General features: G+C 52.9%; 1 protein-coding gene across 1 annotated transcript in view; it reads left to right on the forward strand.

The window, feature by feature from the left end:
- SIM2 (SIM bHLH transcription factor 2) overlaps nucleotides 1–15,407 on the forward strand; it is a 44,555-nt gene that overhangs the window by 28,530 nt on the left and 618 nt on the right. The window contains 5 exon segments of the mRNA XM_049785393.1: nucleotides 2,336–2,442; nucleotides 7,716–7,744; nucleotides 7,746–7,864; nucleotides 10,336–10,504; nucleotides 12,416–12,821. Coding sequence (XP_049641350.1) covers nucleotides 2,336–2,442; nucleotides 7,716–7,744; nucleotides 7,746–7,864; nucleotides 10,336–10,504; nucleotides 12,416–12,821 — 830 coding nt within the window.

The following is a 15,407-nucleotide window of genomic DNA, read 5'->3' on the forward strand; positions in this document are numbered from 1 at the left end:
AGACTAGCTCAGAGGTCGGTTGCTTTGAGGGTGGGCTTGGAGGCCCTGTGTCAATGCACCCAACATCCCATGCCTCACAGGGAAGGCTGTAGACCTCCCTTGAAAAGTGAGTGGAACAGAAAGGCAGCCAGCCGTTCCTGGAGGCACTTGCTATCTTCCCATAAAAGACCTTTCAGAAGTTTCTAGCAGATCGAGGATTTTCCTGAATATGAGGAAGGGGTATGAGGGCGTCAAAAGGTTCTGGAGGACCCACTAGCTCCCATGCAACCTGAGTGGCTTGGAGAGAGAGAGAGACCCTTGGAACCCAGGACTTGTCAATCTCTGTGCCCAGACCTGGGGTGAGGGGTGACCCAGGAACCAGGCTAGGGGCCCTGGAGGGGATGGCCACGCGGATGTTCCCACTTTGCCTGACCCCTGACCACCTTAACTCGGCTTGCCCGGAAGTTCTGATCCCCAGGGCCTTGTGGTTGTTGCTCTTTGAACATTCTCTCTTTTTTTTTTTTGGTTTTTCGGGCCACACCAGTTTGATGCTCAGGGGTTACTCCTGGCTAAGCGCTCAGAAATTGCCCCTGGCTTGGGACGCTGGGGGATCCAACCTCCGTCCTTCCTTGGCTAGCATTTGCAAGGCAGACACCTTAGCTCTAGCGCCACCTCACCAGCTCGGGTTGTTGCTCTTTGAAACCGCAGCTGGTGTTTTAGCTAAGGATGGGTGAGCCTGGCAAAATTTGGGGTTGGCTCAGCCTTTGGCAGGGCTTCAGACTCCGGAGGTCTGGAGAGACCCCAGGGCACCCTGCCAGCACCCCCAATATCAGGAGCCACGTGCTCCTGATTCTTTGACATTCCAGGGCCTCTTTCCTCCTGTGCACGGAGGGGCCTGGTTTTCTTCTGGGGGACACAAGGCATTAGAACCCCCATCAGGGAAATCAGACTCAGGCGGGGCATGGAGGTCTGGGAGGGCCTCAGACACGTCCTGGAAGCCCCCAAAGAGCTCAGGACCATACCCCTTCCCACCCACCTTCGTCGGCCTCCTTCCTGTCTTGGACATCCTGGAAATGTGCCCAGAAAAAAACAACTCCTACAGGACCCCCAGGGACCCTCCACACCCCTCCTTCCTCTGCCCTGGGCCCTGGACTCTCAGCTCCAACACACCAGCCTGAGCTTTAGATGAGGCTTCGCATGGCCCAAGTGTTTTGTGGAGTCTGGGAGCAGGGAAGCATTTTTTTTTTTTACAGAATTGAAATGAGGGGTCCAGCACCCAAGGCCTGTAGGAACAAAACAAACAAACAAACAAACAAAACAAAGAAAACAGGGGTGCTGTCTTCTGGGCCATGGAGACCTGCTTTATTTATCATAGTGAGCTGGAAATGGAGTCTCACCTGGAGGGACAGCACAGCAGGAAGATGCTTTCCTTACATGCAGTCAATACGGGTTTGATCCCCAGCATCCCATAGGGTCTTCCCGAGCCTTCCAGGAGTGATTTCTGAGCACAGAGCCAGGAGTGAGCCTTGAGCACAATAGGATATGACTCTTCAAAAAAAAGCCTTGTGGGGGCCAGAGTAATAGCACAGCAGATAGGGCATTTGCCTTGCATGTGCCTGACCTGGGTTCGATCCCTGGTATCCCATAGGGTCCCTTGAGCATTACCAGGAGTAATATCTGAGCACAGAGCCAGGAGTAATCCCTGAGCTCCACTGAATGTGGCCCAACCTACACACACACACACACACACACACACACACACACACACACACACACACGAGATGGGGAAATCTCTGCCATGGGAAACAATTCTAGGTTAGGATGCTGAAAAGGTCCTGGAAACAGAGATGTTCATCGGTAAGGAATTCATGCAGAAATAGTCAAAAGGGTCTTTCAATATGGTGCAGCTTTGCCACAGTCATCAACCAAAACAAACCCAGAGATGGTCTCTGCACCAGGACCCCATAAAGTGGGGTCCCCTCCCTCAGGGAGGCCTTTCTCCCCGCCGGAGAAGCCCAGGCCAGTCTTCCACAGCCTCCCAGGCTGCCCTGGACAAAGGGTGCATTCTCAGCCCTCACGGTGGTTCCTGAAGACCTGGCCAACATCGCTGCCTGCGGATTGGGGCTACATCCTGCCCGGGGCTGCGTTTCAAAGACTTTCTCCTTGTAAAAAAGGTCATTCTCCCTTTCCAAAGTCAACACTTGCCCTCCCAGCCTTTTAGCACTCGAGTAGTTAGCAAAACCAATATTAGTTTAAAGGAAAAGCACTCCACCAGGGGCTGGCGGAGGTGGGATGCAAGGGAGCTGTGGGGCGGCCTCTCACCCGCCTCTGTGCCCCCTTCTAAACCCCATCCCAGGGTGACCGAGCTGACAGGGTACGAGCCCCAGGACCTGATCGAGAAGACCCTCTACCACCACGTGCATGGCTGCGACGTGTTTCACCTGCGCTACGCTCACCATCTGTGTGAGTACCCCATCCCCTGGGTTCCCCCAGTTCTGGGTGAGAATTCGGCATAGTGCATAGGCACATAGTTCTGTGCACCCCACCCACAATTAAGTTACCCCACTACTCATCAGCCCAGCTTCCCCTTCCGGTGAACCCCCATGCAAGGGATCTGGGTGCTGATTGGTATCTGAGCACTGTTGGCTTCTCACATTTATATTTGGAGGCTGAGGTTTTGGTTTGGAGGTGTCTTTTTTTTTTAATTGTTTTGCTTTGTTTTTGTTTTGGGGATGCACCCAGTGACACTAAGGGGGTTACCCTTGGCTCTGCACTCTGAATCACTCCTGGCAGACTCAAGAGCTATATGGGATGCCGGGAATTGAACCCGGATTGGCCGTGTGCAAGGCACATGCACTCCCTGCTGTGCCATTACTCTAATCCAGGAGGCTGAATTATTTTTCTAAATTGTCTGGATGCCTTCTGGCAATAGAGGAAAGAATGGGAGAGAAATCGAGGCTTCCGGAGTTCTTACTGGGGTTTAAAGTGTGTGTGTGTGTGTGTGTGTGTGTGTGTGTGTGTGTGTGTGTGTGTGTGTAGGGTGGTTCTCATGTTCACAAGATTTCTTGCTGAGGATGCTGAGATGCAGAAAGGTTAAGCCTCTTGACCAAGGTCACAAGGAGGCAGCAGAACGGGGAGCCGGACCCAGCCAGCTCTCAGCCCCTGACCACTGGGAGCCCGTGGCAAGCGTGAATTCACAGTCCTGGACCTGATCTGCCCACAGAGGCCCGTCTGGGCCACATCTGGATTGGGGCGTGGTTCTTCGTCATGGCGACGAGGACAGAAATGGCAGCGTCTAGAATCCAGACCCCAGGGCTGGCGCGGAATAACTCATCCCCTTGGGCATGGCTGGATATGGGGTGCAGATGTGGGGAGGAGCCACTAAAGCTGGAGTGGGGCTCCCTGCTTGGCTGAGTGTGGGCTCAGGATAAGTCGCTGTATCATTAGAGGCACAGCAGATCTGGGCCATCTCCTTGTGGCTGGCCTTCTGGCCTGGGTGCTTAGTGTTAGCTGAGACCTACACACCCCGGGCATGGCTATTTGGGAGGACACAGCTGGCCACCCCCTTGCTGTCACAGGCGGAGGCCTGGGACCTCAGGCACAGATCTGGGCCCTCCACCCCTGAGTATCTTGACACATGGAGACACAGCTACTAGACAGACATGTTCTGCCCCCATGTCTGACAGCCAGATTCTGGTGTCAGAGGATTTGACACAAATTGAACAACCAGAACCTGGTTGTTCTTGGTCCTGACTGGGGCATAGCTGAGCTTGTAGGTCTGTGTAACAAATGTGGAGTCCAGGCCTTCCCTATATCTATAGGAGGCTTGAATGGACAGGGGAGGGAGAATGCTCAGCGTGGCCATGGGACTGACCTGGGCTGCATGGCAGGAGAACACCCCAGGACTGGGCTGTCTTCCTGAGTTCCCCACACAGATCACATCCATGCAGGGATCCCCAGAACCTTTTACAAGGAACATCGGAACAGCGAGAGTCTTGGATACCCCACCTGTTTCCTGCCCACTGCCTGCGAGAGCCGAGTTAAAAGACCTCAGGCCAGGGGGCTCCATGTAGGGACAATGAGACCACCAGCTCCTGTTCTCCAGGAACAACAGACATTCTCTCCTTTTTTCTTTTTGAGCCACACCTGACAGCGCTCAACTTACTCATGGCTCTGAGCTCAGAAATTACTCCTGGCAGGTTTAGGGGACCCTATGGGAGGCCAGAGATTGAATCCAGTTGGCCACATGCAAGGCAAACGCCCTCCCTGCTGGGCTGTATCTCCGGCCCTCTGCTTTCTTCCCCTCCTTCCTTTACCTTCATTATCACTGTGATTGTGATCCCTCCACCCCGTGGCATCCCTTGTTCAGGTTTGGTGCTCTCCTGTGCTCTCTCTCCTCTAGCTGCAGTCCTCATACACAAGCTCACCTTTCCCTACTCTGGTTGTGGTACGTGCCACCTGGCTGCATGGTTTGCTGGTAGCGCCAGGGAGCACCGGGCAGAGTTGCCAGGCTCGTGTCCTGCACTTGCGAGCAGGCACCGGTCAGGCCAGGGTTGGGGGTTCACTGTGAGGTCTGGGGAGGCCCATGAGGGAAAAGCCATCTCAGCTCACCTGGGGATTCGGGCTGCACCCACAGAATGATGGGGGGCTAGGAGAGCCAGGACTCTGAAGAAGATACTTTCTCAGCTGGGGACTGCCCTAGCTTTTCTCAAGGGGGGAACTGATCAAAATAATATCAATGAGAGTATTAGACAGGCACAAAACTTGGGCTGCTTCAGGGAGGAATTGATGGGAAGAAGTTTGGGGAGCACACATGGCCCTGGGGATGTTGGAGGCACCAGCCCAGCTGAGCTGAGAGGGGCAGTGTGGGCATTGGTGAGTGGCAGGGTCTGGGGTCACCTGAGAGAGTCCCCAGAGTACGAGTCTGGGCAGGCAGGATCTGCACACGGCCAAGGGCCCAGACACAGAGGGCTCAAGACAGGACCCTGGCACTGCCCATCTGCTGCTGGGAGAGATTGTGACACAGGGAGAAGGGGTCCCTCTCTCTCCTGCAGCCTCCACAAAGGGGTTCATTCTAGTCACTGCTCCAAGCCCTGTGGGGTTCAGTGTGCCCATCTCTCCAAGCTCCATGGGTTTCTGTTGGAGAATCCTGCAGCCTAGAAAGAGAAGCCCCAGAAAGTGGTGTAGACCACAGCCTTGAGCTCTCAGAGATATCACCCTGCAGACTGGAGTCCAGGAGGTCTTCCAGGGGGTTCAGTCCCTCATGTATGGTCACTTTGCCTTTTTTTTTTTAATGTTTGGGTCACACCCTGTGGCTCTTAGGTTTTACTCTTGGCTCTGTGCTCAGAAATTACTCCTGTCAAGTTCATAAGGGATGCCTGGGATCGAACCTAGGTAAACCACATGAAAGGCAAATGCCCTCCCCGCTGTGCTATTGCTTCAACTCCACACATGGCCACTCTGGACAATATGGCTCTTGGGGAAATTCTCCCCTGAGCTTTTGCTTCTCTTCCTCTAGCTTGGCTTGACCTCAGCAGCACCCAGCTGGGATCACAGGTGTAGCCTGGATTAGGGTGTAGACTTAAGGGGTACGGGATCTGAAAGGGGGTCATGAGGAGAACCTGCAAGCACCCAACAGATCCTCTCCCCCTAAATCTAGCCAGTCTACACTTGCCAGCTTTCTTGCCTCTGTGTTTTTTGGGGGAGCTATACCCATCAGTGCCTTGAGGTACCGAGGATCAAACTTGAGGGTTCTTAATGCAAAATTTGTCCCCCTCACACCAGGTCTGAGACATCGAGTTAGCTAGGAACCATTCTACTTCCTGCAGCTTTCCTCGTGGAAGGCTGTTTCATGCACCCAACTGTTGGACAACTCCACATTACCTCTTACTCTTGGGTGCCAGAAACTGCTCAGGGCAGTGGGAACCTCACATATTCCCCACTGCTCCTCAGAGCCTGGCTTCAAGGCCAGAAACACTAGATTCCCCAGAAAAAAAGACGCCAGAAATCACTGTCCCAGACAGGAATTTTCACTCACTGGTGAGTATCCACATAGGCCAGGATCATGCGAGACTTTAGTTGGAAACCTCCACGGCAGAAGTGCAGGAAGAACAGGAAGTAAGAACTGGGCATCTTGGGGGCCTCTTCGGGTATCACCATCAGCGGGGCCTTCCTCCCTGCTAACAGGGCAGAATTGGGTCCATCCCAGATGACTAATGAAGATCGACAGGACGTGGGCCCAGCAGCCAGAGCAAAGCCAAGATTGTTGTGTCTAAGCCGCCAGAGTTTCGTACGGGGTCAGTGAGAAGGAAAACAAGACCTCGGTGCTTGTCTGGTCTCCTTAACTCAGCCTCACCCGGGCTCGTCTTGGGGAAAGTTCCAGAAAATGGAATCCAGGTCACATCTGTCTTGGGGCTCGGCAGAGGGACCGCTTGGGTGCAGCAGCCTCCTGGGACCTCGTCGATGCCGATTACAACCAGGCTTGGTGGATATTTGCGAAGAAATGAAAGGTGAAAGTTCAGGGAAAGGAAGCAAAAGAAAGAGCTGGGCATGCTTGATGCTGCAGAGAGGATTTTAGGGTTTGAGAGTGAGTCTTTTTTTTCCCTTTCTTTGCATTTAGACTGCACCAGGCAGTGTTCAGGGCTTACTCCTAACTGTGCTCTCTCCTGTGGGTGCCCAAGGGACCATATGGGGTGCCAGGGCTTGAGGTCAGCTTCATACAAGGCCTTAATCCCTGTACAATTTATCTGGGTCTGGTTTAAATTAAATGAATTTATTTGCTTTTTGGTTTTCTGGCCCATACCCAGCGGCACTTAGGGGTTCCTCCTGGCTCTGCACTCAGGAATCACTCCTGATGGTGCTCAGGGTACCCTATGGGATGCTGGGGATCGAATTCAGGTTGGTCATGCGCAAGGCAAATGCACTCCCCACTGTGCTATTGCTCAGGTCACTGAAATAAGCATTTCTGAAGGTGAGACAAGCCCCCCCCCACCACAAACCCACTGATGCTATTGAGCCTGAGTTTGACCATGCCCATTTCTTGGAGGCCAGAAACAAATGGTACAAGTACCCTCTAAAAGTCGATTCAGTCCCCGTTGCAGATGAAGCCGCAGAACTTTCGGAAGCTGCTATCCAACCCTTGACAGGGCAGTCACTCTGGGTAATGGGGGGATCTGGTACACCTCCTGCAGAAGTGAAGTAAGGATGTGCATGTGAAAAAAAAGCAGGGGGGACTATCAGTATTTTGTTCTGTTTTGGGGGTCACTTGCAATTCTACTGGGTGAGGTAATAGGACAAGTGCCTGCCAGCACCAAACTGAAGCCACTGAACTCTTCCCCCAAACTCAGTACCAAGTGTGCTTTTGATTCTTTTTTGTTTGTTTGTTTGTTTGTTTGGGGCCATACCCAGCGGCGCTCAGGGGTTATTCCTGGCTCTGTGCTCAGAAATCACTCCTGGCAGGCTCAGGGGACCATATGGGATAGAACTTGCATCCATCCTGGGTCAGCTGCGTGCAAAGCAAATGCCAGACTTCTGTGCTACCACTCTGGCCCTGTTTCTTTGTTTTGGGCCCAGGCCTGGGATCACTCCTGGCAGGGCTTGAACCCTGGGCAAGGCCAACACCTTCCACTAGTGTCCCTAAAGGGTCCTGAAGGACCCAGATCAGAAGGACACAGTGCTAGGCTTCGGGGCTCGTGGGCTCCGTTCTCACACTCAGCGTCCGTCCTCTCGTCCTGTAGTGCTGGTGAAGGGCCAGGTGACACAGATAGTACTATCGGCTGCTGTCCAAGCTGGGCGGCTGGGTGTGGGTGCAGAGCTACGCCACCGTGGTGCACAACAGCCGCTCGTCCAGGCCCCACTGCATCGTGAGTGTTAACTATGTGCTCACGTAAGTCAGCTGGTTTCTCGCCTGACACGCCCTCTCCCCCTCTTCCCCACGTCGAGCCCTCCTCCTCCCTCACCCTCCTCTCCACACCCACCCACCCAACTCTTCCTCCCCTACGCCTCCTCCTCCTCCCCATTTCTTTCTCCTCCCTCCCCCTCTCATTTGTCTGCTGTTTGGTTTCATTGGAACACAGAGGTCCCAGGGGTCTGGCTGTTTGGTCCTGTCTGGAGGTGGCCCAGGGGCTGGGGTCCCCATCCCATGTCCCATCCCTGTGCAGCAGAGACAGACTGGGAAGCAGGGCAGTGGAAGGAATGCTTGTCCTCAGCCCCCCCAATGCCTGGACATCAGCTCCCTGAATAGGGGTCTATCCTGCCCCCCCAGGCTCTTGTCCCCATCATTCCCACTCCTAGGCCCTGTCCCCTCTTCTCCATCCCCACCCCCCATACATACACACTTTTGCTGCCACAGACACACAGATATTCCACAGACAGGCAGGTGTCACAGACAGGAGTCCCGCAGGCCTTCGTGTGCCCCACCCTGGCCCTCACTGCTCTTCTTTGGCTTGGTTTTTGGGTCATACTCAGCAGTGCTCAGATATGCAAGTGGTACTTTCTCCTTGCTTTGTGCTCAGAAATCACTCCTGGTGGTGCTCAAGGACTATATTGGGGTCCAGGGACTAGAACCCCGATCAGCCAGGTGCAAGGCAAGCGCCCTCCCAGCTACGTTATCACCTTGGGCACCACCACCCACTTGCTATTCTGTTAAGGTCTCTTCTGGCTCTGGCCCTAATTTTTACCCCCCTCCCCCATCCTTGCCTGCCTCCGAGCCCCAAATCCCAATCAAGGCTCCGTGTGTCTCATCTCCACAGGGAGAGACTCCAGGTCCAAAGAGCACCCAGCAGATCGAGCTCAGGGAACCCACTGGACCAGAAAGGGTCAGGGACCACCCAGAAGCCAGTAGTGGTCCTGAGGGCTCGAGCATCCTGGGCCAGGTGGAGAGTTGCCAGGGCACAGGAATGCTCTCCATGGCATGGGAGACGTGCCCCTTAAATATGGATTTGGGTACAGAGAACTGAAGAGCCAAGTGGCCTCCGACTGTGTCCCCAAGGAAGGCAGTGGCCTTGGGGTTTCTAACCTCGAGGGACCCGAACCTCAGAGAGCTATAACTTTGGGGGCCGCTAATCTCAGGGGGCTCCAACCTCAGGCCTTTCTGCCCCACTCTCCCCAGATAGACTGAGTTTTCAGCTCCCAACAGTCAATTCTTTAAAATGAGTCTCTGGGGGTGACCAGAGTGATAGCACAGCCCGAAAAGAATTTGCCTTACACACAGCTGACCCGGCTTCAATACTTGGCATCCCATATTGTGCCCCTAGCCTGCCATGAGTGATTCCTAAGCACAGAGCCAGGAGTGACTCCTGTGTTCTGCTGGGTGTAGCCTCCCTCTAAAATATATAAAACTAATATATATAAAACCAGGTCTGGGTGTGCCTGACCCAGGTTTGATTTCTGGCACCACAGGGTCCAAATGTAAAATAAAATCCATGAGGGGCCGGAGAAATAGCATGGAGGTAGGGCGTTTGCCTTGCATGCAGAAGGACGGCGGTTCGAATCCCGACATCCCATGTGGTCCCCTGAGCCTGTCAGGAGCAATTTCTGAGCATAGAACCAGGAGGAACCCTGAGTGCTGCTGGGTGTGACCCAAAAAACAAAAACCAAAAGAAATAAAAATAAAAATAAAATCCATGAGTTGTGAGATCACCCGAGGCACTGTATTTCCGACCCAGGCAGACGGGTCTGAAGCAGCAGGGTAGCGGCGAAGGATTAATAAACAAGCCAGTCAGGAAAGAATCAAGGAGTCAGTGGTTTCTCATGGTCTCTCTGCCTGAACCAAAAGCTGGAATTGCCTTTCTTTATTAAACGAATAGCCATTCAACTAGACAGGGCAGGGTAGAGTAAGATCCAGGTAGGCTTTTACAAATCAAAGGAAGAAATTTAAGGGAAAGAGGAAGATGGGGGAATGCCTTTGTTTTGGGTTAATAGCTGGGTATCGTCTGATACCCCAAATGCTACTAAAGTGGCCTGAGTGTCCCTGACCTTGAGCCCCTGCATTGAACCCACCTAGTCTGAGAATCACCAGTGGTCCCCTGGGCGTCCTGAGCACCCTTTTGGAGTCCTCACACACACCCTCAATGAGGCCCTGAGGCTGGAGAGGCAGTGCTGAGTAACCAGCCTCGGCCACAACCCAGGTTCCAACCCCAGCATCACAGAAAGTTCCCCTGAGCACCACCAGGGGTCGCTCCTGACCACTGAGCTGGAAATGCCCACTCCCTCCCCCCATGTGCTAGCCCCTGCCTTTACACACCGAATAGAAAAATGAGCCCCAGCAGTTTGGAGGTGGACCCTTGGGTGAGAAACGGTGTCACTAAGGCAGAGCCTGTGTGACTGGCCAGCCCCAACCTGCCTCTCGCTTCCCAGGGACGTGGAGTACAAGGAGCTGAGACTGTCCCTGGACCAGGTGGCCACGGCCAAGTGTCAGGACTCGTGGCGAGCGACCTTGTCTACCTCACAAGAAACACGCAAGTTAGCAAAGCCTAAGCACAGCAAGACCAAGACGAAGCTGAGAACGGCCCCTTACCCCACACAGGTGAGCCCAGAGCCCAGGGAGGTGTGTCCGTGGGGTGTCGCTGGGCTGGGCTGGGCTGTGCTGCCCACAAGACAGAGCTCACCCAGGGATACTAGACAGGGAGGGAAGGAGGCCGGGTTGGGCCACACGAAGGGGCTGAGTTGAACAATCGCTGGCCTGATGGGCTCTTGGAACTGCGTGTCACACACAAGGCACCATTTCCAGGGGACTTTTCTGGGGGCCCCTTGTTGAATGGTGGGTTATACACTCCATGATCCCCAGAGAGGGAGAGGGATCCCCATGCCCCCTGTCCGGGTAGGACAAGAGATACAGGTCTGGCAGCAATTCCGACACAGGAAATAATCCAAACACGGCTGGGAAGGAATAGCAGGCCAGGAACTCACACCGTAAGCTGTTCACCCACAAGCCAGTCGCTCCACCATGTGGAACCATGAGCCAAGATGGCAGTTACCCTTCAGGCAGCCTGAGTCGCCTTATTTTTTTTGGTGGGGGGTCATACCCGGCAGCGCCCAGGGGTCATTTCTGGCTCCATGCTCAGAAATTACTCCTGGCAGGCTCAGGAGACCATATGGAATGCCGGGATTGGAACCACCGACTTTCTGCATGCAAGGCAAACACCTTACCTCCATGCTATCTCTCCAGCCCCCTGAGTAGGCTTTATTGGGATAAACAAAGCCCACCCCAAAGGGAAGGGGGAAAAAGTCAGATGAGGAGGCAAAGGGGAAAACCAAAGGAATCAATTGAGAGACATCTAATTAGAAGGCAATATGAGGACCAATTCAAAGGCCTCTACCAACAGTCCCTGTTATAGGGCAGGGCCCCTTCCCATGGTGCAAGGCAAGCACATGGTCCTTGCCTGCCTGTACTGAACCACTTACTTGCCTGATGTCAGTAATTCTTGCTTTGCTTTGTGGTGTTTCTTTTTTTTTTTTTTTTTTTTTTTTTAATTTTGGGGCCATACCTGGCAGTGCTCAGGAATTACTCCTGGCTCTGAGCTCAAGAATACTTCCTGGTAGGCTCGGGGACTACATGGGATGTTGGGGATTGAACCCAAGTTGGCCACATGCAAGGCAAACAAATGCCTTTCCTGCTGTGCTATCACTCCAACCCATTTTATATTTTGAGGGGCATATGGTATCAGGGGTTATTCCTGGAGCTCCTGTATACAATGCATATACTCCAGCCCCTCTCAAGGTGACCTTCCTGGCCCTTAGTTTTTATTTGTTTACATAAAAGTCTTCATTCAGGGGCCAGAGCGGTGGCGCAAGCAGTCAGGCCTTGCCTGCACTAGCCTAGGACAGACCACAGTTCAACACCCCAATACCCCATATGGTCCCCCAAGCCAAGAGCAATTTCTGAGCACATAGCCAGGAGTAATCCCTGAGTCACCAGGTGTGGCCCCCCCCCCAAAAAAAAAAGCCTTTATTCATATTTTTTCCTGTTGTTTTGGTTTGCTTCTTTTGGTGTTTGTTTTTTGTTTTGTTTTGGTTTGGTTTTTTTGATTGTTTTTGTTTGGGGACCACACCTGGCAATGCTCGGGGTTACTCCTGGATCTGCACTCAGGAATCACTCTCGGCAGGCTCTGGGGACCATATGGGGTGCCAGTGATCAAATCTGGGTTGGCCACTTGCAAGGCAAATATCCTCCCCACTATAATATCACTCTGGTCCCCCTGACTACTTTTTTAAGTAGTTTGCAAGCTCCAGGAGCTAGCATACCAATGCCTGCTGTTGTTAACTAGTCAGTGGGAGAATGGGCCACCCCTCATGCACTTACACTCTGGCTGGGGCATTGGAGATGCAGGTTCCACTGGGAACTGGGGAGCAAGGTGGATACTGCAGTGTTTGAGGGAGCCGAAAGGCAGGAACCTACCAGTCTCCGAATCTTCCTTCCTTCATCTTTGTGACACAGCAATATAGCTCGTTCCAAATGGACAAACTGGACTGTAGTCAGTTGGGGAACTGGAGGGCCAGCCCCCCAGTGCCCACGCCCCCTGAACAGCAGCTTCACTCAGACGGCAGTGACCTGGTGTATGCGCCCCCCTACGGCTTGCCCTTCTCCTACCACTACGGACATTTCCCCCTGGACGCCCCGGTCTTCAGTAGCAGCAAGAAGCCAATACTGCCTGCCAAGTTTGGACAGCCCGCGGGAGCACCCTGCGAAGTGGCCCGCTTCTTCCTGAGCACGCTACCAGCCAACGGCGAGTGCCAGTGGCATTATGCCAACCCCCTCATGCCCAGCAGCCCGTCTCCAGCTAAAGCCCTCTCGGAGCCTCCAGTCACCCCCACTCGGCACAGTCTGGTGCCCAGCTATGAAGGTGGGTTGTGTTTGCACTGAACTGGGACCAGGTGACGTGGTGGGTGGTGGAAGAAGGACCAGGTTTAGGGCCAGAGCAATAGCACAATGAGGAGGGCATTTGCCTTGGACATGGAAGACTTGGTTTGATCCCTGCCATCCTATAAGGTCCCCCGGGCATTGAGTGCAGAGCTAGGAGTAACTCCTGAGCACCGCTGGGTGTGGTCCAAAAATCAAAACCAAAACAAACAAACAAAAAGAAGTACCAGGTTCTGCCCTCTGCTTCCCAGGAAAACTTGCCCATCTCTGGTCTCAACGCCAGAAGAAGAGCTCTTTGGTCTTTGGTGGACCATGGGTGAACGTGAAGGGCACAGGGAACCCTGTGTTTGGCCTCAGGCAGGGAATGGAACTCTGGTAGGACATGGGCCTGGCATGTTCCAGGCAGTGGATTCCAGCCCCAGCCCCAGCCTTGATCCTGATAAAAATTTCAAAAGCAGGACCAGAGCAATAGTATAAAGAAGGTGCTTGCACTACATGAGGATAACATGGGCTCGGTCCTTAGCATCCCATATGGTCCCCTAACCCCATCAGGATTGAGCTTAGAACTAGGAATAAGTGCTGTGAAACCCCCTTGCCCTAAAGAATAGAGGTGTTGGAAAGGTGGTGCATGGCCTGACTTGCATCCTGTATTGTCCCAGGAGCATTACCTGGAGTAATCTCTGAGCACAGAGCCAGGAAGGAGGAAGCACTGAGCATCATTGAGTTTGGGGACCCCACAAAAAAAAAACAACAACAACAAAAGAGACCAGAAAGATTCCACAGTGGATTGGGTGTTTTCTTTGCACACAACTGACCCCAGTTTGGATTCAACACCCCAGATGATCCCCCAAACCCACTAGCTGGGCCAAAGAGGAAACTTACAAAAAGAATTCATAGGCTGGACATGCAGCCAGTATAGTTCCTGCCTTCTTCTCTGGGTGTACTATCAACCCACTTGTGAAACCACCCATGTACCGTATTTCCAACCCTGGGTGAATGGGTCTGAGGCAGGGTGGCCGCAAAGAATTAATAAATCGAGCCAGTCAGAAGAGTCATGGAGCTAGTGGTTTCCTGCCTCGTGGTCTCTCTCACCATGCCAGACTGACCTTTCTCCATTCTCCAAGTACAAATTCAACCAGTGAAGGAGGTTAGAGGGAGATCCAGGTGGGCTTTTCCATATCCAACGGCTAGGTGAAAAGAGGAAATTGGGGGAATACCTTTGTTTTGAATAATAGCTGGGTGTTACTAACACCCATTCTCAGAGTACACCCCAGACTCTCATAAAGCATGGGGCTTCTCCAGTCACCAAGGGGAGGTGAAGAAGGGTTGAAGAACAGCCAAAACTGTGGGGCCAAAGTGATAGCATAGCGATGAGATAGAGGGTGGGGAACTTGTCTTTCTGTGGCCGACCAGGGTTGGGGTTCGGTCCCCAGCATCCCTTTTGGCCCCCTGAGCCCTGCCAGGGGCTCATCCTGAACTCAGAACCAGTAGTAAGCCCTAAACACTGCTGGGTGTGGCCCCAAACCAATGAAATAAAAACAAAATAAAACAAAATAAAAACCAACCCCCCTAAAAACCCATGATATGTTTGAGATTGACCCCAAAGGAATCTTTTTCTTTGGATGTGAAATTTGGCTAATGACACACTATTTGATATTTCTTCTCTGTTGCTGGTTTTGGTTTGTTTTCTTGGGCCATACCTGGCTGTGCTCAGGGCTTACTCCGTCTGGCCTCTGCACTCAAGGATCATTCCTGGCCAGTTCTGGGGACCATATGGGATGCTAGAGCTTGAACCCTGGATCAGCTGAATGCAAGACAAACTCCTTATCTATGTACTATCGTCCCCTCATGCAGACATGAGGTTGTCTGTTTTTTTTTTGTTTGTTAGTTTGTTTTGTTTTGTTTTGGGGGGAGGGCACACCCGGCAGTGCTCAGGGGTTACTCCTGGATCTGCACTCATAAATAGCTCCTGGCAGGCTCAGGGGACCATATGGGATGCTGAGGATCGAACCTGTTTCCGTCCAAGCTACGCCATGTGCAAGACAAATGCCCTACCACTGTGCTATCTCTCTGGCCCCACCCTAATGTCTGTTTTTAACAGTTGATTGCACAATAAGATTGATCTGATGCATTTAAGCCAACTATACATTATTAATAGTGACTGCAGGGCTGGAACAATAGCACAGCAGGAAGGACATTTACCTTGCACACAGCCAACCAGTGTTCGATCCACCAGGAATGATTTTCTGAGTGTAGAGCCAAGAGTAACGCCTGAGTATTGCCAGGTGTGGCCCAAAATTAAAAAAAAAAAAAAGATTGAACCAGAGCGACAGCACAGCGGTAGGGCACCTGCCTTGCATGCAGATGACTCGGGACAGACCCGAGTTCGATCCCTAGCATCCCATATGGTCCCCCGAGGTTGCCAAGAGCGATTTCTGAGAGCAGAGCCAGGAGTAATCCTGAGCACCACTGCCTGTGGCACCGCCCAAAAAAATTTGATTGTAGGGGCCCAGAGCGCAGGCACAGCGGGTAGGGTCTTTGCCTTGCACGCATCCTACCAGGGTTCGAA

Source organism: Suncus etruscus, chromosome 13 (assembly GCF_024139225.1).
Source record: "Suncus etruscus isolate mSunEtr1 chromosome 13, mSunEtr1.pri.cur, whole genome shotgun sequence".
Taxonomy (NCBI): Eukaryota; Metazoa; Chordata; class Mammalia; order Eulipotyphla; family Soricidae; genus Suncus; species Suncus etruscus.